The 26,489-nt window shown below is 39.4% G+C and overlaps 1 protein-coding gene across 1 annotated transcript in view; it reads right to left on the bottom strand.

Moving 5' to 3' along the window:
* Positions 1 to 26,489, bottom strand: part of LOC146481777 (vacuolar protein sorting-associated protein 8 homolog) — a 55,171-nt gene that overhangs the window by 16,138 nt on the left and 12,544 nt on the right. The window contains exons 9-38 of the mRNA XM_085107831.1: positions 25,870 to 25,956; positions 24,882 to 24,949; positions 24,198 to 24,248; positions 23,720 to 23,822; positions 23,133 to 23,189; positions 22,886 to 22,963; positions 22,128 to 22,169; positions 21,388 to 21,468; positions 20,501 to 20,584; positions 19,798 to 19,884; positions 17,845 to 17,919; positions 17,096 to 17,131; positions 16,534 to 16,624; positions 15,525 to 15,571; positions 14,319 to 14,411; positions 13,761 to 13,807; positions 12,316 to 12,414; positions 11,792 to 11,832; positions 8,974 to 9,056; positions 8,498 to 8,587; positions 7,657 to 7,708; positions 6,886 to 7,001; positions 5,910 to 5,955; positions 5,745 to 5,818; positions 4,947 to 4,981; positions 4,372 to 4,450; positions 3,044 to 3,136; positions 1,953 to 2,009; positions 879 to 961; positions 317 to 401 (exon numbers count right to left, since the gene is read on the bottom strand). Coding sequence (XP_084963957.1) covers positions 317 to 401; positions 879 to 961; positions 1,953 to 2,009; positions 3,044 to 3,136; positions 4,372 to 4,450; positions 4,947 to 4,981; positions 5,745 to 5,818; positions 5,910 to 5,955; positions 6,886 to 7,001; positions 7,657 to 7,708; positions 8,498 to 8,587; positions 8,974 to 9,056; positions 11,792 to 11,832; positions 12,316 to 12,414; positions 13,761 to 13,807; positions 14,319 to 14,411; positions 15,525 to 15,571; positions 16,534 to 16,624; positions 17,096 to 17,131; positions 17,845 to 17,919; positions 19,798 to 19,884; positions 20,501 to 20,584; positions 21,388 to 21,468; positions 22,128 to 22,169; positions 22,886 to 22,963; positions 23,133 to 23,189; positions 23,720 to 23,822; positions 24,198 to 24,248; positions 24,882 to 24,949; positions 25,870 to 25,956 — 2,160 coding nt within the window. The remainder of the gene's footprint in view (positions 1 to 316; positions 402 to 878; positions 962 to 1,952; positions 2,010 to 3,043; positions 3,137 to 4,371; positions 4,451 to 4,946; positions 4,982 to 5,744; positions 5,819 to 5,909; positions 5,956 to 6,885; positions 7,002 to 7,656; positions 7,709 to 8,497; positions 8,588 to 8,973; positions 9,057 to 11,791; positions 11,833 to 12,315; positions 12,415 to 13,760; positions 13,808 to 14,318; positions 14,412 to 15,524; positions 15,572 to 16,533; positions 16,625 to 17,095; positions 17,132 to 17,844; positions 17,920 to 19,797; positions 19,885 to 20,500; positions 20,585 to 21,387; positions 21,469 to 22,127; positions 22,170 to 22,885; positions 22,964 to 23,132; positions 23,190 to 23,719; positions 23,823 to 24,197; positions 24,249 to 24,881; positions 24,950 to 25,869; positions 25,957 to 26,489) is intronic.

The raw sequence follows: 26,489 nt of genomic DNA, 5'->3' as shown, positions 1-26,489 counted from the left end.
GGGTAACCCTGTGATGGACTATTATCCTATCCAGGGGGAAGCAGCAATACTCCTGGTTGGTTTATGTTACAGAAAGCGGGTTAAACTCCGACTGTGTGGGACACTTCGGCTCGAGTGCAACTTAATCTTTACCTTAACGCCAAGATAACGGAATTCTCCAATTTCCGAAAATGACATAGTAAAGAGTTCATTTTTGAAACAGTTTGTTTTCGGAGCAACATTCCGGCAAGAAACGAGAGATACAATCTGCGACTTGATGAGAAAGGCGAGCTAATATTTCAAGGCACATAAGAATAAGCACTGTTGCGTTACATACCTCTCTATGTGAATCTCGAAAGTAACAGGACAACACCTTGGGGAACTGTCGTTTTCTCTCGTACAGCATTTCACACACGCGGTAACTGAAACAGAACAGTAAAGAGAAGGTGTGATAGGGCGGCAGACACAAATTAAACATACTTTGATCCTTTGCAACATTTTGATCAATCCTTCTTACTAACGGGTCACCTCATCGCGTTAGATTGGAGGCTTCCAAGTGGTCACCTCACAAGTTTGCACTTTTATTATTTGATTTGCTAAACATATCCTACAACGGGCAGTTTCCTCTGGTCTTCCGTTGCCATAACGACCGCTATAGCCGCTTGCTAGATGCAGATCTTGATCCAATTCCACTTTTACAAGTGATTACACCAACGGAAAAAAGTAGCTTTTCTTTTGATTTTCTTTCTTTTTTTTTTTTTTTGGAACACATACTTTTTTTACACTTGGAAATTTTATCAACTTGGATTACAATTTTATTGTACGAAAATGTTCATAGTGTAGCACCGTCTCCAGCTGCTTCTGTAACAACTTTCAAGCCCAACTTAGAAAATACTTACAACTTAGCATTTTCTGCAAGAACCAGAATTCTGGCGTCATCAAATTGTTGAAGGCCACCTGCATTCCAGAGTTCTAACAAGGCCTGGTAAAGAATGAAAAATCTCACTCATCATTTCAGCGAGCCAATACTTTCATTTCAAACAGCATGTGCAAAAGAAATTTGACAATTTTCTCCAGTATCAAATATGCGCTCGTTTGAGAGCGAATGGGCTGAAGACGTTACATCAATCATGCCAAGTGAGGATATGGGGCTGAACATAAAACATTTAAAGGGGAAGTATCACGAGAATTTGATGCCATTTGAAAACTCAAAAACGTTTGTCTGTCAACAGAAACAAGAAAATATTTGTCTAGTTTCGTTATAAATTATCACTCCAGTGAAACAAAACTGTCGATAAGTGCCTCCAGTCAAAGACAGAGTAGGTCACAATGGATTGAAACTTGAAAAATGTTAGGCTAATTTTTTTTTCAAGTTCTCGCATTTTTGTCTCCAAAATGCGCTAAACAGATCAAGAGTTGTTCCTTTCAAGAATTGAGTTGATTTCTTTCCTCTCGTTGTTCTAGAATTATTTTGCAGCTAAGCTAAGGTCTTATTTCACCATTTTTAGGAAAAGAGGTAAAAAAAAAAACACCGTGACACTTCCCCTTTAAGGGCCCGTCAAAAAAACGGTATAAGCTTTTGCTTGAATACGTATGTTGAGGCTATTTGAGGTCTTCCAACATTGCATTGTTGAAAGTGGAAAATTCTATTGCTCTAAATTTTGATTGAACATCTCTTCAACATTTCCTTTGTTCTCGAAAACTTCGTTCATTTAAAAAATTCGTTCAACATTTCTAGAACAAACGCATGCACAAATCAGGCAGTAAAATTAATTTAATATGGCGGCCGTCTTTGCCTCGTTTCTGTTCTCTCGCAATGCACCTCTGAAAAATGGTGTTTATATAAAGGCCCTTCGATCAATACCGTTTATGCTTCTAACATTTGACCAGCCTTAATTCAATGAACGTTTTGGTGAATACTGAAACCGTTTCAAAATATACATATAATAGGTATCTTTCTTTCAAAATCAAACCTGTTGCCTTTCTTCGTGTCTAGAGTCATCATCAGGGTTAGCAAGATACTCGAGAACCTAAAAGAACCAGGAAAAAAAAATAAAGGTATGGGTTTTGTTTTTGTGTACACCGACTAAATCATACCTCTTAGTTTCTTTAGCATAAAGCGACTTGGAGCTATTACTACTCACCCCTTAGCTTGAAATGTCAGCCGTCTCCTCCCCATAGCCCCCTGCGGGTTAGAGGGAGGAGACGTCTGACATTTCAGACTACTCACCCCTGAAAATGACGCTAGTTTACAATACAATACAATACAATATTTATTTTGCCATATACATAACATTTACAGCACAAGATGGAAAAAATGAAGAAAATGAAGGAACGACGATAAATGGCGAGAAAACCTGAAAGAAACCACGAGGCTTATAACAAGTCAGGCTTCCTCACTTAAAATAACTAGTCTAGTCTAATTCTAGTCTAGTTTAACGCAGGATACTCAGCATGGAGTGATTGAGAGTATAACCTCTCCCTGACGGCTCAACAGCACTCGTTTTTACACCAATAAGTAGCAAACTGTCTCGTTTAAGGAAATAACAAGGGGCACGGCCCAGCAATCTTAGTTCGAAAGTTTCCGCGATGTGCAAACCACTTTCCCACCACCGCAGTTAAACTCGATGCATCATAGATGATTAACATTTCATTTCGCCTTACAATGTCAACCAGTCAGAATAAAATCAGTGTCTTGAGGGGTCCCGTCGGTCCTTAAATACTCTTTCACTCGAATGAAGACAACTTACCCTCTCCCACCCCACCCCTACCTGGGTGGTCTACCAGAGAACCAAATTTGTGATGACAAAAGAAACTCTTATCAAGAGCGGGGACAATCTCTTAATTAAAAACATCATTGTTAAATTTATCTCGCATTACATCACCTTAAGTTTGATTGACAGCACTCTTTTTCATGAAGCGAACACGAAGCGACCAAGCGAGTTACTTATTACTACCGTGGGAACAAGTCAACGATCTTTATGCCTGATCTTGCAAATTGCGGCACAGTAAGAACCTGTCGCGAAAGACAGTTGAATTGTTGGCGATGTTTAAGATCACCCACCTGTTCAAACAGGATTTTGCTGACGTGTATTCTGTTCTCGTGTTTTGCCATCTGTCGCGCGAGAAACGTGAACAACGATCCAACTTGGCTGGGCTGTTTGGGGAATAAAAGAAAAGCGGCAGTATTTGACAGTGGTCTACCTCAAATCAAACTGTATATAAGGACAGGGGCCCATTATTCGGAGCGTACAGTTCCCATACTACGGCGTTTCTACAGATCGGTCTATTTTTAGATACACATGGAAATACTATTTCCCGCCAAAATTTAATTCCGGTTCACATGAGAATAGGCCATTTCCGAGTTGCTTTAAGCCTCACTATGACAGCGAGGCTAAGTGTAAAGTTTTTATTACGAAAATTAGTTTTCATTCATATACAAACAAAACTAATTTGCGTATGAAAAGCTTTGCACTTAGCGTCGCGTTTATAATGAGGTTCACAGCAACTCGGAAGTGGCCTGTTATGCAAAGCTTGAGACTGGTTAGTAAGGTTCCCGTGGGAGACTGGATTTGTGGGAACTTCAATCTAACAATAAATAGGTCTGTGAAAACGCCGTTACACCAGTCATGGCGCTCCTGATAAGGATAAGTTCCCTTGTCTCGTTCTCTCTTCGCGCCAGGCTAACAGCCGTTCCTCTCAGCACGCCAGCCCTGTTATTCTGTGTCCCTTCTTTTACAAGTTTTGTCCTTTACCTTTACCATCCTTCTTTCTCGCTTTCCAACTGACGCGTTTCAGTTCCCGCCCCCTCCCCCCCTCCCCCTCCCCCCGCTGCCCTTTTCTCTCCCTCTACCGAAAGCGATAGCATGGCTCCCATTCCTCAACCCCAAAGCTTGAGGGTGCGCTACAAAAAGATTACTTTGTTATTTCATGGCAAGATGTGAGAAGACAAACGATAAGAAAAGGAAATCAGCCAATCAGTAAAAGCGCTGTTGCACGGAGCAACTTTTCTATCAACTTGAACCGCTACAATGACGAAAGGAAAGCATGGTGAGGAAAGTTGTAGAAAGTTTAATGCTGAAGAGTTGCTCACTTTTCCAACAACTCCCAACTACTCTTCTACCATTTCAAAACATTGCAAAGTAAGTTGCGCCTTGTAACATGTTCTCCGCAACACGTCTGGCAATGCACTCGCTAGGGCTGCTTTGCAAGTTGTACCAAAAACTGCATCGTGATTCCCTGGTAGATATTTGGTCTGTACAAAAAGTGAGACCTTTACGCACAAACATTCTAAGAAATACAGTTTCTTGTAAAATAGCAATCCTTGATTTGAGGACGATTTTGTAAGAAAAACGAAGACCTTTTTCTTGTTTCTCTCGCATAATAACTTACAGTAAACCCCGTATCCTGGACCATCACATCAAGAAGAATATTCACAAGAAATTGTCTCCGCGTGACACCACTGGGAACACTGTAAAGAAACAGGTAAAACCGGTTGAATGTCGTGACAGAGCAACTGCTTGAGTTGCTGTGTCACGCTACAGAACGTAAAGACATTACGAAAGTATGTGTAGTTATCTCATTCAAAATTATCTTGAAGTAAATTCAGCAGTTGCCGTGAAAGCAATGTCACTTGCCGTCACGCAAGAGAAGAGTACATAACATGAATTATCATGAACTGTGACACACAAGACAAAGGTAAAGTAAATCTATAGACAAGTAAGATATAAGCCACGAAACAACACGGTTCTTGTGGCGTCTTCTTTCACGTACACAGAAGAACGGGACATTAACCAAATAGATTATTGAAATTGAAAATACTACCAAAATACGTGTCACACAAGAGAACGTTAACGGAAAACCAACATCTGCCTAGGCAGGCGACGTCAAGCAGGAGAACAGCGAGTCCGTATTTACCTTTCGACATTAACTATAAATTATACAAAATGGCAATTCAGATGACTTACTTAAAATCGTCATCGAAGTCTTTGCGCTCAAACGCCTGCAATTAGAACAGCACAGAATTATATTACCTGGAAGATTGGTTTCAATCGAGCGTCTTAAGACCAAATTTAAAATAATTACTCTGGCCAATCAAAATAGACCAAAATAACACAACGATCCAACAAGAGTTAAGAACAAATACATCTAGCAGGCTCTAGCGCGGGAAAGCACGTGCGAACGAGTCACGATTGGCCTTGGATATTGATCGGTTGAGAAGAGTTTAATCATCATCATCATCATCATCATCATCATCATCATCATCATCATCATCATCATCATTATCATCATCATCATCATCATGGTCATCATCACTAATAACAATTATTCCACGAGCGCGCGTTGGATATGAGATGATAGATAGCCAACGAGGCGTGTAGCGCCGACTTGGCTATAATCATATCATATCCAACAAGCGTGAGTGGAATAATTGTTTTATTAAAAACAATCAAGAAATATTGCTAGATGTTGCTGATTTCGCTATGCCAGAACAACCAGAAGTCAATTTAATGGTCGCCATTTCTCGGGCATGGTATAATGGCTCATATACCATGGCCGCTAAGACAATCAAATTCCTGGAATTGCATTATACAATGATCCAGTTTTTAATAATTATTATTACGTGTTTAAACAATCACAGCGTGTTAAAGTAAAATCAAACTCGAATTGCAGGGACTTTCATCATTCAATTGTAAATCGGTCTGATAGTGGGTCCACGTACAATTGAATACCTTGTTCAAATATCATAACACAGGCTTACTTACCATCGAGAGAACGTTCAAAAACTCTTGAGTATCAAAGTGCAGCAGCACTCGTAAGCGGGGATATGTGAGTTCGGCTAGAAAAAACAAACAAAAATGAAAGAGTAAAACTGGAATTTTGACGGCAACGATCGGTTCTTTTCTAAACTGCGGAAAAGTGTCACTTACTTTCAAAACCATCTTTTGTGTTTTGGGCCGTGATGCAGCTGAAAACCTACAAAACAAGAAGCAAAAATTCACAATTACCTCGCAAAGCAATATTTATTTTACGAACAACAAATATGTGTGAGAAACTATCAGACGATAGATCCTGAAAGGATACTGAATAGTCACTATGGAACACTAAAAAAATTTTCGTAAACGTATTGACAACAGTTTGGTCCGTTTCAACGGACCATTTAATCAAAATGCAATTGTCCAAGAGAAACTTGTCAACTCCGCGTAAAGTTTTGGTGTAGTATGGATGACCAACTGACACGGAAGACATCAAAAAGTTTACAAAAAAATAATTTCTACCAGTTGGCCAAAATTGATTTAATAACACTGTCAAGCAATGTTTATTACAAAAACTGGCTAGTAAGAGCCCACTTTGGAGATTTTACAGCAGACCTGCACCTTTCAAAAGCTCAATTTTCACTGGACCCTGATAACCTGCAGCTGCATTGTTTTTTAGGGTTGGGAACATTGTTCTGTTGTTCATTCTTTTGTCCTCTCAACCAACCATGTAAGACGTTGCAAACGGTGCAGGTCACTCCAGATTTTAGCGGCGCTTTTGTCGCAAAGGCGGGTCCGAGATATTTGAACTTTCCATACACGGTTTTACATTTAGCAATACATCAGTACGTAAAAAGTAATACTGTTTTGAGCTACTGAACGTCTTACAACTTGCTCCAATGGTAGCTTGAATTTCTTGTGTAACTTTTTCAGACTTGCAGTGAACAACTGTTCAAAACTTTATTCAGCTGTTAAATGACGAACGTTGACTTCCCTGGTGAATTTTGTGCGCTACCTTTCTGCGCCAATAGTTCCGTAATGCCACAGATTTTGAATAAACCCTCGCCGTCAAGTTACAAAAGAACGGAGCAAAGAACTACAAACGGACGCACATCCATTTTTGTCGCTTTTTAGCGCCCAGCCTTCGTACCTCCTTCTTTACTTCTTGGGCGAAGTCTTCAGGGATGGACCCTACAGGGTAGGCCTGACCAGCCAGACAGCAGCTGATGTACACTAACAGCTTGTTTCCCAATGATAGATCTGAGTCTGTAACGAAATACAGTGCATTCACAGTCACTTTAGGATTTCATCCAGAGATTCAAAAGTTATAACCACCTTGTACAGCATAATAAACAGCATCACAGGAAAGTACTGCTCAGTAGCTTTCATTTGAATGGTCACACATTAGCATTTCACCCACAGACTCAAAATTTAGAACCACCTTGTACAGCATAATAAACGGCACCACAGGAAAGTACTGCTCAGTAGCTTTTATTTGAATGGTCACACTTTAGGATTTCACCCACAGACTCAAAAGTTAGAATCACCTTGTACAGCCTAACAAACAGCACCACAGGAAAGTACTGCTCAGTAGCTTTCATTTGAATGGTCACACTTTAGGATTTCATCCACAGACTCAAAAATTAGAACCACCTTGTACAATATATAATACTATTATATATTGTACACATAGGTGGTTTTAATTTTTGAGTCTGTGGATGAAATCCTAAAGTGCACCACAGGAAAGTACTGCTCAGTAGCTTTCATTGTCTCAATAAGTTAAAACCACCTTGTACAGCATGATAAACAGCACCACGGGAAAGTACTGCTCAGTAGCTTTCATTTGAATGGTCACACTTTAGGATTTTATCCTCGGACTCAAAAGTTCGAACCACCTTGTTTAGCTTGACAAGCGACTCACCTAAAAGTAATGTCCTAGACTGCACTGTGCCCTTTAAAACATTGATTAGTTCCTGATAGAGAGAGACGACAAAAACGATTAAATAAGAAGTGAAATTTTCATTTGGATCGATTATGACGGTTCATCTTTTTGTTACGACCGTCTTATTCGACCTTCTCCCACTTAAATTGCCTAACAGAACACGCAAAAAATACAAGAAAATCACCAAAGGCTCTAACATCCATGGCTGAACTATTTGTAACATAAGCGCCTTTGACAGTCCACGTTTCTGAACGGCGCTGAGCTAAAGAACCTTTCATTAAAAACAGTAAAGATATGAAACAAGTTGTAGGTCAGTTTAAACCCAGGGAAGAACGTAAGCGGTTTCTGCTTCAGACTATCAGATTTTAGCCGTTTGTTAACTTCCTTTTAGCATTTAAGTACAAACACTTCTTACAAAGAATTTTTCCAAGACTAATTAAGTCACAGCCCTGGGGGGGGGTGGGGGGGGGGGAAATACTCAAGAACGTTTTATATGGGATGGCTCCGGCCTGAGGTCCAAACCCTAAGCCTTTTATAGGCCACTTTTGACAAGGAAGGCAACCCTTTCATATACCTTCCATATACCTACAGTAGAAACACTATCTTTTTTTCCGTTGGATTTGTTCGAGATATTTTGAAATGCCCTTTTAAATACCTAACTGACAGTTCTCCCTATCCTTTTCTATACTTTGGCTTGTGAAATCCCTACCATTTGATATACCTCCATCCTAAAAAAGGTACCCCTTTCGGAGGAGTCTCTCCGTATAGTCCATTATAGGGAGAACCCCCCTCCCCCCGGAGCTGCAGTGCCTAACAGTACCTCCAGTGGTGTCGTGTAATCCCTCATTCCTCTGTTGTACACATAGAATATGGCGTCGTACAAACCATGAGCCCAACACAGTTTCACCATCTACAAGAAAAAACACCAACATCAAAACCAAGACGGGGTTACAAGCCAATAAAGCAAACCCAACTTACTAGTAACTTAAGCAATCGCGTCGCCGGCCCACAAGCGCGCGGATTTCAAAAGTCCATTTCTTTTGCGTGAAATTTGAACCTGCGGAATATATCGCGCCTTTAATTTTCACATTTTCCTCAGCTTCACCGATGAAAGAGTGGCCTACAAATGCAATTTTCACCAAGTACTAGAGACAAAAGATATTTCGAAACTTAGCGTCGCCTTAAAATGACCCAGGGTATCTAAAGCACTTATCCGCATAGTGCCGTATCATGGCGTGAGCATTGGGGCAGTTTCGCCTTAAATAGCGTGATTTGGGCGAATCACGCAATACTTACTTGATGAATATCCAGATTTGTCACATCAAGGTGCATCAGACAGGATTCAACTTCTTTGAGCTTGTTCTGCTGTTGATAGTGTTCTGTGGCACAGAATATGCATTTATTTGTTTATTTCGGATTTTGGAATATTCTTATTCCAGATTAGAACTAGCAGCATTTACGAATATTAGAGTACTTTTCATTTACCAGAACTGTTTGGCCAGACCGGACAGTCTGTAGATCGAATGCGTCATTTTGAAGGGATGGTGCTGCAAAATCTTAAAAAATAATCGCTTTGAAAATGGTATGCTTTATTTTGAAGAAATTCGAAGGACTAAGATAAAACTTATCCTTCAAATTGGCACACTCCGTTTATGAACTGACCGGTCTTGGATGGCCAGTTCTGTCAAATGGAAAGAGCTCTTTGTTCCCTAACCAATTCGAGTAAACGTAAAAGCGTTCCCTCTAAATAAATGCAACCCTGTTTATTCCGATTAAGGAGGCTCGAGGCAGTTTTTTTGGACTTAGGGTGGAGGTTTTGAAATTACAATCTCGCGTACAAGATAAATTTCGATCTCCTTCATACTACATCATCATTTCAACATATGATCAAAGTTAATTTGCTCATCGGTTTCCAAGCAACAGCTATTACCATAGCAATGGAAGCGCATAGCCTCTCATTTTAAACATTGTCGATTATCTCGAAATCTAGTCAGATACTTTATGACGAAACTTTAGGGATTTAAACTACTCAATCTAGACAACTTGTAGACGAAATTAGAAAAAAATCTGTAAGAGCGTTTCCAAGTAAATAATGAATCAATTTTTACGGGGTTATTTTGTTTATTCCAGCATTTTTCACCAATATCTCTGGCAAAATAAAACTTGACACTTTGTCTTTTCTGTCAAAGGTCTTTCCTGATAGCAAAACATTCTAAACGTTTGTTGAGCTTCATGGGTGTCTCCGATTTTAAGATATTTATGTTTAAAAACAGTGAAAATAAAGCGCAGATGAATGAAAAAGTTCCTACTTTGCATAAATCGAGATATCTTTAAAATACCCATACAGATTTTTCTGCTAAATTACAAGCGGTTAAAGTAATAATTCTTTTCGATATCTACGCAAGTTTTAGGCTCAGAGACCGAAATTGGTGTTAGATAAGAAGGCTGAATCTTGGTCAAGTTTCAGTTGTTATTCGCTTTCTCCGAACAAGAATTTTATTTTGTTTGTCCCGGTCTATTTCACTGCTATTCACGTGCTTTGAATATTTATCATCACGTGAAGTCGTGCAAAAGGTAAAATTTACAATGGAAGACTTGAGAAGCAGGAGCATATATTTATGTAAATGTTACCTGTTGCACGACCTCGCGTAATCATAAATATTCACAGCACGTGAATAGCATTGGACAGACAGGGACAAACAAAATAAAATTATTGTTCGGAGGAGGCGAATAATGACTGAAACTTGACCAAGATTCAACCTTCCTATCTAACACCGGTTTCGGTTCTTGAGCCTAAAACTTGCGTGAATATCGAAAAGAATTCTTACTCTAACCGCTTGTAATTTAACAGAAAAATTTGTATGGGTATTTTAAAGATATCTCGATTTATGCAAAGTAGGAACTTTTTCATTCATCTGCGCTTTATTTTTACTGTTTTTAAACATAAATATCTTAAAATCGGAGAAAACCATGAAGCTCAACAAACGTTTAGAATGTTTTGCTATCAGGAAAGACCCTTTGACAGAAAAGACAAAGTGTCAAGTTTTATTTTGCCAGAGATATTGGTGAAAAATGCTGGAATAAACAAAATAACCCCGTAAAAATTGATTCATTATTTACTTGGAAACGCTCTTACAGATTTTTTTCTAATTTCGTCTACAAGTTGTCTAGATTGAGTAGTTTAAATCCCTAAAGTTTCGTCATAAAGTGTCTAACTAGATTTCGAGATGATCGACAATGTTTAAAATGAGAGGCTATGCGCTTCCGTTGCTATGGTAATAGCTGTTGCTTGGAAACCGATGAGCAAATTAACTTTGATCATATGTTGAAATGATGATGTAGTATGAAGGAGATCGAAGTTTATCTTGTACGCGAGATTGTAATTTTAAAACTTCCACCCTAAGTCCAAAAAAACTGCCTCGAGCCTCCTTAAACTAAAAATCAAAAGAATGCAGTTCTGCCTATTCCAAGCAAAAAATGCTAAAAGAACGCAATTTTTCCTATCACAAGAACAGAATCACAGACGAGTTCATTCGCAGTAGTTGCTCCTGTCGCCATTCAGCAAATGGCAACGCATGAGTAAGGGCCTCTTCATATCGAGATGAACACTCCAGTCCGGATACCGGGACTGTCCGGGACGAAACATTTTCAGCTGCGCATGGCTTGTAAGGTAGCTGACAAGTCGGAACGCGGTTATTTTGGGGGACTTTTGGGGATTTTTTCATCTCGGTAACCGGGATTAAATTTCCCAAATGAACAGAAGACAAAATTCATCCCGCCTACCGGGCTCATATGAAGAGGCCCTAACTAGAATGTACGCTGACAACTTGTCACTGTTTTTCAGTTTCCTTTCCTTGCGCTTGTGCTTATGCTTGCGTCGTTCCGGTTTACACGTACGACGCAATGAAGCAAGCACAAGCACAAGCACAAGAGAATGATAATCGTTCCATTCTCTTGTGCGTCGTACGTGTAAACCGGGACGACGCAAGCATAAGCACGAGAGAAAGCACAAGGCGCTTATGCTTGCGTCGCACCGGTTTACACGTAGGTTTCTTGTGCTTATGCTTATGCTTGCGTCGTACGTGTAAACCAGGCTTAATATTCAAGACATTACCTATGAATTCTTTCATCACTATAGGACTCAAAGAGGTCAATCTAGAAAAACAAAAATACGAAAGCGTGTCCTTAATAAACTATGAAAGGAGAGGTAAATAGCGTCCTTCAAATTATGGAACCTCGAGTAAAAATGTGATAAAGGTAAAACCAGGAGTGGATTAAAGATCCTAGTTCATTTATGTTTCAAAAATTAAAAAACTTAATTAGCCAGGCTACAGTGTCGGTTGGCTTGGTAAAGGAAAGGTCGGCCTGTTTTGCTTGCGCACCACGTGGCCCGCGTTTCACTTGATTTTATGGAGCTTGAGGCAACAAGAAGTATTACTTCGATTTTTCTTGCGCGCCAAATTTTCTTCACGCCACTTCTACTTTCCAAACACCTGCAACAACTTACCCATCGGCCTGCCAACCTTCCATCGAAAGACCGATAGAGCGTTACACGCGCTAATGAAACGCCAAGGCGTCTACACACTTGACTTGAAGACGGATTTTAACATTGTTTCCACTGATTACTAGTAAACTTACTTATCTGATAGAATATGAGGTTCGAGGCTTTCTAGGAACACAACTTTCCCCACGGGATCTTCACAGAACTTGTCGTAAATGTCTCTGAATAAAAGATCCCTACAGGCATAAAGAGAAACAATATTAACTCCTCAGTATGAGTTGGACGGAAATCAGTATAACTGTGGGAGAGTTTTTCAGCGTTCTGCGCAACGATTGGAAGGTCGTGGCAAAATGGAGTGTCATACTGGTGATATAACGACATAATAAAAAATCACAGGGCCCAGTTGTTCAAAGCCCGATTAAATTACTCCTAGGTTAACATGAAGTTTGATTCGAGTTTAATTACTAATCAATAAGGAAGATGCTAAAAGTTTCTGCCCTTAGCTTTGACTTAAACTTTTCTGTTACCAGTAGCTTAAAATAAGCCCTATTTAAGCCCTAACATTTTTGAAGAGCAAGATGAAACCTCGATTAACTTTGAATGTTAAGTTTGACGCAATTTTTGTCTGTTATGTCGTTACGTCATGTCTGTTCACATTGGCAACATAAGGGCCCATTTCTTCAAAGCCCGATTAAGCTAATCCTGGATTAACGTGAACTTTGATTCGAGTTTAATTAATTACCAATAAATAAAGATTATTGTCCCTCAATTTTGGCGTAGACTTTTCTTTACAATTAGGCTGAAATTACCTTTTAGAAACTTTTTTAACGAGCGAGCGAAAAACCTGGGTTAACTTTAAACCGTGGATTAGCGTTAATCGGCTTTCGAACAACCGGGCCAAGATGTCTTTTGCGTCTGCGTGATCTTGCAATTACGTCTTTATTTTGCCAGTGTGAACCAGAGTACACATGAACTATTTAACAATTATTCCACGAGAGCGAGTTGGATATGAGATGATAGATACGCACGCCGTTAGCTATCTATCATCTCATATCCAACAAGCGCGAGTGGAATAGCTGTTTATTAAAAACAATCAAGAAATATTGCTAGATCTCGCTGATTTTATTTTGCGCAAAGAAAACAGAACAAGGTTTAATGGCCTCTATTTCTCGGGTGAGCCAACTACTGTCATGTCATATCTAACGCGCGCTCGTAGAATAATTGTATTATTAAAAGCAATCAAGAAATATCGCTAAAGCCTGCTAATTTTACTCTACAAGAACAACCAGAAGACAATTTAATGGTCTCTATTTCTCGGGCATGGCATAATGGCTCATATACCATGGCCGCTCAGCCAATCAAATCGCTCGAATTGCATTATACAAAGATCCAGTTTTTAATAATTCTTAACATCCCCTCACACGACACTTTTGACATCACCGATCCTTGCTCCCCACGTCCCCCAGCAGTTCAGTAGTTAGATCATCCACAGGTGTGTGGAAGGTAACGGGTTCGATTCTCGTCGATCTTTTATGAATGTCATTGCCGATTGAATGCTAAAAAAACAATATAAATTACTCACATGTTCTTGATAGCAATGCTGTAATTTATAAAGACTGGGACCATTTCCTGTTGAAAAATGACCAATAAGATAACTTGATGATGATTGATGATTCAAGTCTCTACTATTCTAGAGGATCGTAGTAATACACTAATTAGAAAGCCTTCAGGTCATTTTCAGCAAATTCGCCTTTGGATTAAGAAAGCTGAGAAAAAAACACTGACTAGAAGAGAGTGAAATGGCAAGTTTTATCGCACTCGAATCTCTTTACGGTGGCCAATTTACCTTTAGTTATCAACTCTGTTGATAAACCAAACATTCGTTTCTACTCCCCATCGACGCAGCACCACAGTTTCATTAAAAACTAACCCCCCCCCCCCCACCCCTTATCCAATTGTACAACCAGCCTAGTTCCCAGGTATCAACGCTCTTATCGAGCCAACCGAGTTTAGTCCGGAGTTTGGGGCCAAACGCGATGATCTTCAGGTGACGTCACCGTTTGGGCGCAAAAAATGACTGGGAACGAGGCTAGTGTAGCACCCGAAAAGATGATGCTGGTTTTAATACAAAAGTCTTTACTTTGAAGTAGGTTCTGAGCTCTTCAATGTCTTTGGTCTTGGGACAGTTGACGAAGACTGTAATATCTACAAATGCTGACAACAACTCCTCGATCTAGAAAAGAAAAACAAATGTAAGTTGGTACACTGTTGTAAGGTTGTTACAAGAATGATAACGTTCCGCAAAGGGGTGGACGCTTGCCCGGGGGTGGGGGAGGGGGGTCTCCCATATAAAAGTGACGGGGGTGATCTTCGTACCTTTTAGGGGTTAAAATTCGTGGTTTGGTACACCTTGTGGTCCTAAAATCTAAAATGGACTTCTGTCAGAGGTATGGTGGTGTCTTTTAGGGTATTGAGCCAGAAAGAAAAATATGAATGGAAGTACATGTCAGCCAACTGATTTGTTACCTCTTAGGGGCAAAACATTGTTCAGACCACACCTGCAAAACAGAATTCTGGTACTTTGTAGGGGTTCTTTTCAAAATTTCCGACGATCACCCCCGTCACCTTTATATGGGAGTCTCCCCCACCCCATCACTCCAGGGACGCTTGCCTTGGGAAGTAGCTTGGAGGTCACGGGTTCAAATCCCGGCCTCAGTGACTAAGTGGCAGGGTTGACTATCAATTAAAAAGTAACCTTTTGCTGATTGTGCAAGGCAAAGGCTAAGCAAGCCAAAGAAGGCGTAATAAAGGCAAATCCCACAGTTCAAGACTGACCTTTTTAGCTCACTAGCCCGTGGCTAGTAACAGGTCTGATTTCACTAGCCAAAACAAAATGTTCACTAGCAACAGTTTCACTAACTTGTTTTACAAAAGCGGAGGGGGGGACACAAGACATTTTTTATTAGATGTGTCAAACCTCCCACACTTGTAAGGGTTTTTTCAATGTTTAGAAACTGCGTTATTTGCGATTGAAATTTCAAGTTGACCCTAACATGAAAAAGCCTTAACTCTAGGCATGCAGCACAAAAAGCGGCCGAATGTAGGTCTTCTCCTCTTGATTTTATTTTGTGATTAGTAAATAATTTTGATATTAAAGTTTGTTAGATTCTGTCTAGCACTCCAGTGCTTTACAATTTTTACTAGCCAAAATGGCTAGTAAAACCACAAAACCTACTAGCAAAACTTTAATATTTACAAGTCTGTGGCTAGTTGGCTACCATTAGTCTCTAGCCCTCAATTCACCACCAACAACATTTATTGATAATTTTCTTGATTTGGTACAAACCTGTGCGGCAATTTCTATTGTTCTCTGCTCTTTATTTCCAAGCAAACCTGTAATTAACATTGCAAAGATTGAATCATTCTTACATCATTAAATTCACCGCGAAGTGCAGAAGATTAGGCCATTGCAAATCACTCGCGGTCGATCATTTATGTTCTAAACTCAGTAGGCACGTCACGACCTGAGCAGCGATTCCCTCGCGATGCTTATCTTATTCTAACGCGTCCTCCATTTTGTGGCTCATCTAGCCTGCAGAACAGACGTTAGGCGAGAGGCGAGCGTGGAACGCGAGTCACTCGCCCCAACCGTCGCGTGTCACCCGCGATCCGCGCTCGCCTCGCGCTTGCCTCCGCTCGCCTGTAAAACGCGAAAACAATATCGCGTGTTCTTTGCTATGGCTCATCTAGAGTCCACAGAACCGCTTCTCAAAACTTCCCAAGAGTTTAGGGTTGGAGTAGTATTTTCCAAACATTTTTCTAACGATTTCAAGTAGACCTTTCGCGCAAAATGTCGAACTCCTTCTCCACTTCTTGCTTTTAAGACCACTAAAAAGCGAATTTCCGGGAATTGAACTGCTTTTAAAAGCTTTGACCTACTCGAAGTATTTTCAAAATGACTGACCAGACTTTACGGACCATGTGTTAGAGCGGTTACCAATAGGCCATTTTCATGATGGCGTCATTTGACTACAACTACCAGAATTCATTTTGTTTAAATGTCCTATTGAGTGTCGTAAAACCAAAACCAAAGTAATTACCCTGGCCAATCACAACAGATGTAAACAACACAACGAGCCAATCAGAATTAGAAGCAAATACATGTAACTCGCGCCAAGCGCGGGAAAACGCGTGCGGCCAAAACACGATTGGTTTTGGTTTGGATTCCCATTGGTTGAGAAAGTGGCGCGAGTTTTGTTAACCAATCAAAGAGCGTAGTAATGCAAAACCAAGGCAAACGCGAAATTACTTGCGACACTCAAATGAAAACCGCTGTTAAGAGGGTTTTAACCTACCTATTACTGCCATAGCTGTGCCATTATAAAAAGACAAAGCCAGCTCTAAGGCATCAAGGAATTTATTCTGCTTTACGAAAACTTCAATCCGCTGAAATAGGAAACAAACGATGGTCAGAAAATCTTCTCCACTCACTTTCAAGCTGCCGCAGTAATCAGCATCAAATTTCTCCTTGTAATATCAATACTTATTCAACCCCTGAGGTTATGAGAATTAAGGGTATGATCACTCAAGGTGAATTTTCTTGACATTTAAAGAACTTCTCCCTAGTTCTTTTATAAGAAAAGTATGGGGACAAGATAGGAGAATTTGTTCTTTGAACTCGCTATCTCTCCGCTTTTGACTGCCATATTTAACTTCTCATGTCTATCTTTGCGCAATGCACCACCTAACTTGAAAACTTTTCATAGAGAAATTTTTATTTGTTGTCAGACTAAACTGGATAAGATAGCTTAATTTAGCTCAATACGTATTTACTGCCTTATAATGTATACATTACATTCAACAACTGAAGCATAAGTTACTATAAGGAACTAGAATGAAGAAAGGGTTTAAACTCACATCACGCCAAGTCCTTAACGTCAACACATGGACAGACTAAAAGAAATATCACCGCGAAATTAGCCATAAAATTCTAAAACACAATAATAAATCTACTGTAAAAATTTCCACAAATTTTATCTTGGTAACACCGCTTTCTGAGCGACTACATGTATCTAGTTTTTGTTTGATTTGTTTGTTTGGCGCGTTCTTTCTTGCCTCCGAAAAAAAACTTCTCTCATTGCTATAATAACAAATAAATACAAAATGGGTATTGCCTTCCGTGGCTGCATTCTCGACAACAGCCGTAACCAGCTTGCAGACGCAAAAGAAATAAGAGACGAATGCACACAGGCTACAACTGCCGGTAATCCCTCAACAAAATGACATGGTGATATACCTTATTTATTCGATTAACCGCCCAACTTCAAATAAGCGCCCACCTCGAATAAGCGCCCACCCAATAAGCGCTCACCCCACCCCCTTCCCAACGAAAAACATTTTTGTACTAGCCAGCGTCATGTTTGAGGAGCGCCAGTTGTGTTCCATGGTTTTAGATACAACAGTAATAGCTTTTGCACTTTGTTTTGTCTTGCTGAAGCGAAATAAACTTGTTATCCCATGCTTTTGTTACTCTCTAAAAATGTCCTTGCTTGCTGAAAATGTTGGGAAAATAATAAGCGCCCACCCTCATGGGCCCAAAATTAAATAAGCGTTCAGGGCGGTTAATCGAATAAATACAGTAAATAACCTAGGGAAGCTCATATTACCTTAACTCCTAACAACAACTGCTGTCCATTGAAAACTCTTATTGTCTGGTAGCACGAATGCTCACTTGCTGCTGCCTACAATAAACAAAACAACTTTCAGGCGTCACTAACTGCTAGCAGCATTAGGGGGTTAGTTTGTAAAGAAACTGCGGTGCTGCGTCGGTGGGGAGTAGAAATGAATGTTTGGTTTATCAACAGAGTTGATAACTAAAGGTAAATTGGCCAAGGTAAAGAGATTCGAGTGCCTCGTACAGGAACACAAGAAAGAAAACAGCGACTTCCAACTGACAGTTATCAAAAGTACTTGCGTGATAGTTGGTTTTTAACCCTTGTCCACAAGTATTTATTTTCAATCATTTCAAAAACGGAGATTTTTTTACATCCAAGTGCAAACTACAACAAACGATCAAAAACGCACCAAATACGAAGATTTTGAAAAATGCTGCCCAAAGTACGATAACTTTATAAGCTGCTATTATTCCAGGCAGTTTTTCTTGCAACTTGTCTTGCAATTTTGTTGCGCCGTTGCGACACAAGTTGTACGGATCGTTGCCTGGTGCAACATGCCCTAAAATGAACATGCCTCGCAACGTTTTGTTGCAGTCACCGTTGCACGAAGTAGAACCGTCTTCTACTTCTCGCAACGATTGCGGCAACAAAAAAATTGCGAGACATATTCATGTCAGGGCATGTTACACTAGGCAACGGTCCGTGCAACTTGTGTCGCAACAAAATTGCGAGACAAGCTGCAAAAAAAATTGCTTAGTGTAACAGTGGCTTTAGAAACAAAGGTTTGTTCAGTGTTTACACGCGGAGGAAAAAATGTCATAACCACCAAGACTTTTCTGCAGTTTGACCTTACGATAAAAAGTAGCCTGAATAGAACGGAGCTTTTGGCAAACAATGACATAACAACATCTGAAAAAGTGACCATAAAGTTGCTTTGTCCACCATCATTTTCAAATTTTTATATATGGACCACGACAGCGAGAGACGTGTGGACAGAAAACGTTTTGAAACTAAAAACAAATGAAAACGCACGTGCGGAAGGGCCTTAAACTTCCTAAGCTCTGTGATTGGTTCACAAAACTCATGCCACGTGATCTACCTAATTAACAAATCAACCCTCTATTTTTTTTCAACCAATAAGAAACAAAAACAAAACTACGTGCATCTTTCCGCACTTCACAACGTTTACGCGCTGATTGCTTTGGTTTTAATTTTATTACAGCTGCTTACAGTAAACATATTAAATCTGACCGGAGAATACTGCGTTTTCGTCTGAAAACGAATACTTTTTGATACGTTTTCGCCTATTGTCCGCACTAAAACGCCCGAAAACGCCGATGAAAAAACGGAGACTTTCGAAAACGGTTTCAAAAGTGGAAACTTTTGAAAACACTTCGTTTCTAGTGAGGACAGGTAAAATCGGAGACCGCTTTTGAAAACGATGACGTAGAAAGCGTCACATTCCACCGATTCCAGTCCAAATCGGAACATCTATCCAAGATGGCGGATGATCTTGTGATGTTAACACATGCGCAATCTCAGGTCCCAGTCGTTTTCATTGTTTCCGAGCGTTTTAGCGTGGATAGGTGAAAACGATACGAAAACGCTTGGGTGGAAGAAAATATTTTCAATTGCGTCGTTTTCGCCGAGATGAAAACGGAAGCTTTTGAAAACGCATTAGTAACGCCCCATGCACAATACTCCGGTTAAATTTGTAAATGCACTTCACTTCGTAAATGTCTTCAAAAGAGTTTTATCATATTTTAAGCTGTTAGTATTTAATTGCATATACTTGTGAAAATAGACTGAAAACAATATTCCTCAAAACGAACCGAGAGATCTTATTCGATAAAGTATTATTACGCTTGACTCGTTTGTAAAGATAGATGGTTTCTTTCCCCTTCCCACCGCACTTTTGATAAGCCTTAAGCATTATACACCCACCAAAGCTTTGCTGACATTTCCTCCAGTGGAGAGTGACTTGAAATAACTGCTGCTGTACACAAGCCGAACTGAGCTCAGATCAAGGACCTGCACAAGACCAAACACAAACACAAAACAAAGCAAAGGAAATAAAACTTTCTCTAAGTCTGTTTCAGGTGTTGTCCGGTTTTGGAGTTAACACTTTGCTCTTGTTTCGTCCAAGCATACGAAACAGGCTACCAATGATTGCGGTCGAAGTTTGCTACATGTACCACTAAAATGGACCGCACAAAAACTGATGTCCCTACAATATTTGCAAATCGCTCATGAAAATGGCACAAGAATAGAGAGACTTAGAACCGCGTTAACGCCAAACGGGAAACGTGAGATTCGCGTTTATGTTCAGTTCTTGAAAAAATGGGTACTTAGATGAGAATAATGCAAAATAATTCTGACCCTTGATGCCAACCCAAAACTACTCAATTTTACTGAGAAACTAAAAACAGCGAGCTGCAAATGAAGGGTAAACATGGTCACGTGGTCATTTTTGCCGTTTACCGTGAACGTAATTTCAAATCTCTCTATTATTACTGAAAAACGTTATTCCCGGCTTTGCATTCCGCAGCGCACGCGCTTGCCAATAGAGAGATCCTCTGCTGCTCGGAAACTTGAAAGTAGCCGTTGATACAGTGATAAAGAAAGCTATATTTGATAGTCTCTTTACCTCCAGTTCTTCCATACTCCGCACATCAATGACATGCACTCTCTCCAGTGTGTCCACTGTGGCAATTATTTGAGGGTTTAGCCACTAAAATAAATGAAAAAAAAAAAGTAAGTAACAATAGAAGACAACTTGAACTCAAATCCTACATGTACCATTATTCAGGATGTTTGTCCCATGAACCTAGTTTAATGGCCTTAGCTCCTACGAGTCTCCTATAGCTCAGTAGTAGAGCATAGGTTCGAATCCGTAGGTCATAGGTTCAAATCCTGGTAGGAGCACTCGGTTTCCTTTTTCCGAGTATGCCTGTGTCTAGCCTCCCACGCAGTCGTTTTTAGGGACTCGTATTACCTCCTCCCCACAAGAGGAGGGGAGGAGGTAATACGAGTCCCCTAAAAACGACTGCGTGGGAGGCTAGCCTGTGTCACTCACTGAATAATACATCATTCTCATTTATTCACCAGGCTTAAAACATCACATCACATTTCTAATAATACATCATTCTCATTTATTCACCAGGCTTAAAACATCACATCACATTTCTTTCACAACTGAACTGTTATTTATTAAAATAATTTTGCAAGCTTTCTCTGTTCTTGCAGGCCCTTCATCCTGACAAACGTTTTCCTGCAATTTCATATTAACCCATTAAACCCCATAGTGACCAATATCTAATCTCTCCTTACAATATCACTACTTCATCAAACAAACAGGTCATGAGAATCAAGCAAATGATCACCAAAGGCAAACTGGTTTGATATTCAAGCAAATTCTCACAACTAGTAGCATAAGAAATGCGGGAAGATAAGCCAGAAGAATATACATTTTGATACTAGGCCGGGCTTAAAACGTTACAAGGGATATTCTTGCAGTCTGTACTTCCTACTCACATCCAATGCAATAAGCTTGTAGGATGTTTCAATTCTCTGAAGAAACACAAATCTGACTTTTGTTTCTGCCCTGGAATGAGCCTAAAAAGGAAAAGAAAAAGGCAAAATTCAATTAGCAACTTGAATGGTCTGCGTAATTATTGAAATGACAGCTATTGTAAAGCAGTAGTATTATTCCTTGTAGTGACATTTTCTTTTGGCTTGCAAGGCAGTTCTAACTTTTGAGTTTGTGGATGTAATTCTAAAGTGTGACCATTGAAATGAAAGCTACTGAGCAGCACTTTCTTGTGGTGCTGTTTATTATGCTGTACAAAATGGTTCTAACTTTTGAGTCTGTGGATGAAATCCTAAAGTGTGACCATTCAAATGAAAGCTACTGAGCAGCACTTTCCTGTGGTGCTGTTTATTATACTGTACAAAATGGTTCTAACTTTTGAGTCTGTGGATGAAATCCTAAATTGCGACCATTCATATGAAAGCTACTGAGCAGTACTTTCCTGTGGTGCTGTTTATTATACTGTACAAAGTGATTCTAACTTTTGAGTCTGTGGATAAAACCCAAAAGTGTGACCATTCAAATTAAAGCAACTGAGAGTATTTTTTGGTGCAACTGTAAGTTCTTCAATAATTTACAGAATAATTGTTAGAATTTTTTTTTATGTGAACTTAGATGTGTTCTTCTTCTTGGAGTAAAGGTGTACTTTCAAGAGCAATGACCATGCTACATCTAACATCTGTACCTGGTAAAAGTAAATTTCAGTTCCTCTAGCAAATGCAAGAACCTAGGGTAAAACAAACAAGAATAACAGGCAAACTTGATACACTCTTACCCTCTAGGTCTAGGATTAAGATACTATTCACAAAGATATAATATCATGTAAGATAGATTGAAGGAGAAAATGAAGTAATTATCTGGATAAGTACTCATTAAAAAGAGGTGGTCTCTCAGAAAGGACAGTGAACCATTTTTATTTTTGTCCTTGGAGAAATCCTTTTTCGCACAAAGGTCAGACAGATTGCAAAACATGTCTTGTATAATGCTATGTCATAGACTCTATATCATTTCTGACCTCTAAGATGGTGGCCGTCTGCTCTGTATCGCAGCAATTCTGTATGATTTCAAAGTCCTCTTAATCAAATTCAGGAAGGCAATTAACTAAACCAATGCCAGTTTTAAAATCCTGGGAAGAGGGTCGTACAGGGGGGGGGGGGGGGGTCTCTTGCATGGTTCACGAACAGGAAAAATAGCAAATTACGGATCACAGAAATGAAAATTTCGTTTTCAAGCTCTTCACGGGTCACGCAAAACTTTCAGGTCACGGATTACGAAGAATAATTCATTACATTCACGTTTCACGGGAAATAAAATCAGCTAATCACGCATCACGAAAATACCCCAGTACGACCCTCTGGGAATATGGACTTTAGTTTAAGGTAAAATTTTTCTAGACCCTTGTTTCCATTAAAATTAAAATTGTCTGACTTGTATGAAACTCACCGGATCAATGACTTTTTCTGATACCACTTGTATTATTGCAAACTGCCAGGACAACAAAGGTAAGGAGTCTACTGGACCCTTCAATGAAGAAACAACAATGATTGATAGTATTACAAAGTCATCTGTCCAGGAAATGATCAATAACTAAAATCAATAAGTTTATTAACAATCATTAATGGTTAGTTTAGTAAAAAATAAATTATTCCTTTTGAATGATAGTTAAGATCATGTAGCAAGTACTACAAACCCTCAAAGTGTGTGTAAAAAGGACCTCAAGCTCTGGCTTCAAAGTTAATATCAGGACCTGTGCGTGAGGAAAACCACAAATTTAATGTAATGATTAATGTTTCAGTGGCTTGTTGATTGTCTAACAGCCTGACTGGATGGCACACTGTAAGACTGACTGACAGACTGACAGACTAACTGACTTGCTGGCTGATGGGCTTGTATTCTAGCTGCCAGGCAGATTGCCTACCTGACTGCTTCTAAAACCGATCAACCAAGTGATTGACCAACCAGCCAGACTGACTGGTCTGACTGACAAATGGACAGACAGGCAAATGGATGGACAGACTGACTGACTGACTGACTGACTGACTGACTGACTGACTGACTGACTGACTGACTGACTGACTGACTAATGGATGGATAGACAGGCGAATGGATGGACGGTTTGACTGATTGACTGCTGAACTGACAGACTGACTGACTGACTGACTGACTGACTGACTGATTAACTGTCTGACTGACTGACTGACTGACTGACCATATCTCTGTAAGTAAGCCCGACAAGTGTAATGCTAAACAGAAAACAGTTCTAGGGAATTGCTTTACCTTAGTGAGAGTAGCTAACGCCAATAGTGATTGCTCATACAAAGGGTGATCCTTCATTCCCTCATGCATGTGAAGAGGGGCCATTGTACATACTTCACCACGGCTTTGGAGACAAGTGAACAAGATTAGATAGGATGGAAGTATAAATTACATGCACAATATTGATGGGATGTGTAAGGCAAAGTACAAATAAAGGTTGTTGTTGTTGGGCTATGGATAAATTTGTTTCATTCTATTTTAGGAGTCAACTAGTTGTTATAATTCAAGAAAGGATTAGTTCAAAATAGCCTCAAAAGCCATTGTCAATCCATTAAGGTGCATGTCCTTGAGTTGGAGAGGGGCAGGGCAGGGGGCAGGTTCACATTTCCAGTTGTTGTTGCTGTTGTTGTTGGTTTTTTTGTTTGTTTTTAGAACAAAGTTTTAAAAGTTTGACCATGTTACATGTAAATCAAAACACAAAAATACGGAAATTAAGTACCTTCCTGAAAATAAGCATGTTGATTCATATGACCGCATTCCAATAAGCCTCCTGTTGAAAAAAGAATGAAATGCATTTTAGGGATAGTATTTTCAATTACAGCTAATACACTGTATCTTAGTATTCACAATCGGTGTTCATAACCAACTAAGACACCTTATTTTTAACCATTCCATTCACAGAGGTGACCGCTTGTGTATAACTAAGACATCCCAAATTACTACGCATTAAGCCAATGTAACTCCCTCTTAAAGTATAACTATTCAACAGCACTTTCTTGTGCATACATAGCACTTTAATTTCATTTAACAATGTTTGCCAACATTCTATTTCAAGATAGGAATATTGTTTATATCAGAGACACAGGCACAATCAGAAACAGAAAACCTGAGTTCTCCCAGCAGGAGTGAACCTAACACCTTCCAATTACTAGTTTGCATGCTCTACCACTGAGCTACAGGAGATTTGTGGGAGCTAATTTCATTAAACATAATTATTTCTCCATATTTCAATTATTTCACAATATTTCATTTCTCCATTTGTCACACTGGGGTTAAAATGATGTGAATTAGCTTTGACATAAACCATTCAGCTTCAGGCCTTTCACCTCAGTAACACTACAACTTCAGCTAACATTTTCTTTCACTGGAAAACATCATAACTGTACTTCAGTCAATTTCTTACTTGAAAGTGAGAACAAAGACTGATCCACCACTGTCGGAACAGATAGCAACAGAAGGATCATCTGTGAACTGTAGAAATATGTGAATATAACAGCTCAATTCAATTCAGTTCTTTTGCTTAGAATACCATGATAATGACTCCAACAAAATAATGATACCAAGCTTTAAAAAAAAAAAAAAACAGGCATGATTGTGATGTGATTAAGAATGATCTGCCATATTTCAAGCTTGCTTACAAAGAGAAGATCCCCACATCTAGTGGAGCCATTTTGGTCTGAAGTTAAACATACTTGAAGGACATGAGAAATTTAACCTGAACTGCCTGGAGAGTGTGACTACATGAAAATCATCTCAACCTAGTTAGATAGGATCCATGTATTGCAATACCATCATTCTGTGATTAAACTAGGCTTAGATATTTCTTTCATGTAATCAAAAAGTTGATTGCCGATGTGTCTTTGCACGTTGTCCTTCAGTAGCATTTTGAAAATAACAATATTGAAGTTCGAATGAGGCCTTTAACTACTGTTAAGATTAAAGGTAAAAAAATTATCCAAGCTTTTGCTGATCAACGGCATCATCAGGGATGAGAAAAATATTCCGTGTAGATCTTATATACAAATGTGTAAAGTAAAATGTGTCAAAAGTGTAGGAATGGGGCAAAGTATGTAAAAAGTATGAGAAGTATTAAATTCAAATATGAATGAAATAAAGTACGGATAAAACGATCTAATGAGCGAGTGTCGCAGAACAAAGAGTCTCTCCAGATGCACTAAAATGGTCATTGTCAAATCTATTTGTCCATGCCAGCAATAATTAAACAACTTACAGGACTAAAAACTGCAGATTGGGGTCATCAACAAAATAACATCCATTCAGCAACTGGCCATGCGGGTCACTGCTTAGGGGATGAGATTCTTAAAATTCAGAGGAGGGCTGCATAAGTTATTATTGATTAAGTCATGCTTACCATCCCCTCCCCTCCTTACCATGACATGAAGAACTGCACTGCCTAGTGGATGAGCATCAGCGATTGTTCTTAATAATTTTCCAGACTGCAAATCCCACATAGTTATCTGGGAAAGAATTAGAGAGAATAAGTTTGTAATCAAGACAATTATTCCACGCACCCCTTCCCCCCCGTTATTGTGGTGTGAATGCCGGTGAGTTCCAATTGGCCAGTAACATTGACATTGACTGATTGACAGAATATGGCTCAGTATATTGAACAGAATGTGTTCATGGTGGCCATGTTGGAGGAGCCAAACAATAAAAGATATTTGCATAAAAATAAAAGTTACTTCTCAAAGGAAAATCACTCTCTTCAACTATTGTTTCGCTCCTCCAATATGGCCACTATGAACACACTCTATAGCTTACTACTATCAAGGGCTTAGTGCATTAAAACCAGTACAATATTTCAATCCTGTTTTGTTGTTTTAGCTCAGATTCACTGGAGTTTTTGCATGAAGTCTCGAATTCCTTCAGGAAACAATTGCCCCAATGTTTTATTCGTTGCTTTATGCTTACCTTTGTTTCTAATAAAGCTATGGTTATGGGCAAGATTTCCGTTTTTATCCACAGAACAAAGCACAAAGCAGTGGATAAA

This window comes from Pavona decussata, unplaced genomic scaffold (genome assembly GCF_977016875.1).
Source record: "Pavona decussata unplaced genomic scaffold, jaPavDecu1.1 SCAFFOLD_48, whole genome shotgun sequence".
In the NCBI taxonomy this organism is placed as follows: Eukaryota; Metazoa; Cnidaria; class Anthozoa; order Scleractinia; family Agariciidae; genus Pavona; species Pavona decussata.
Note: the sequence above shows the minus strand (reverse complement) of the source record. Positions and strands in the feature narration are given on the sequence as shown.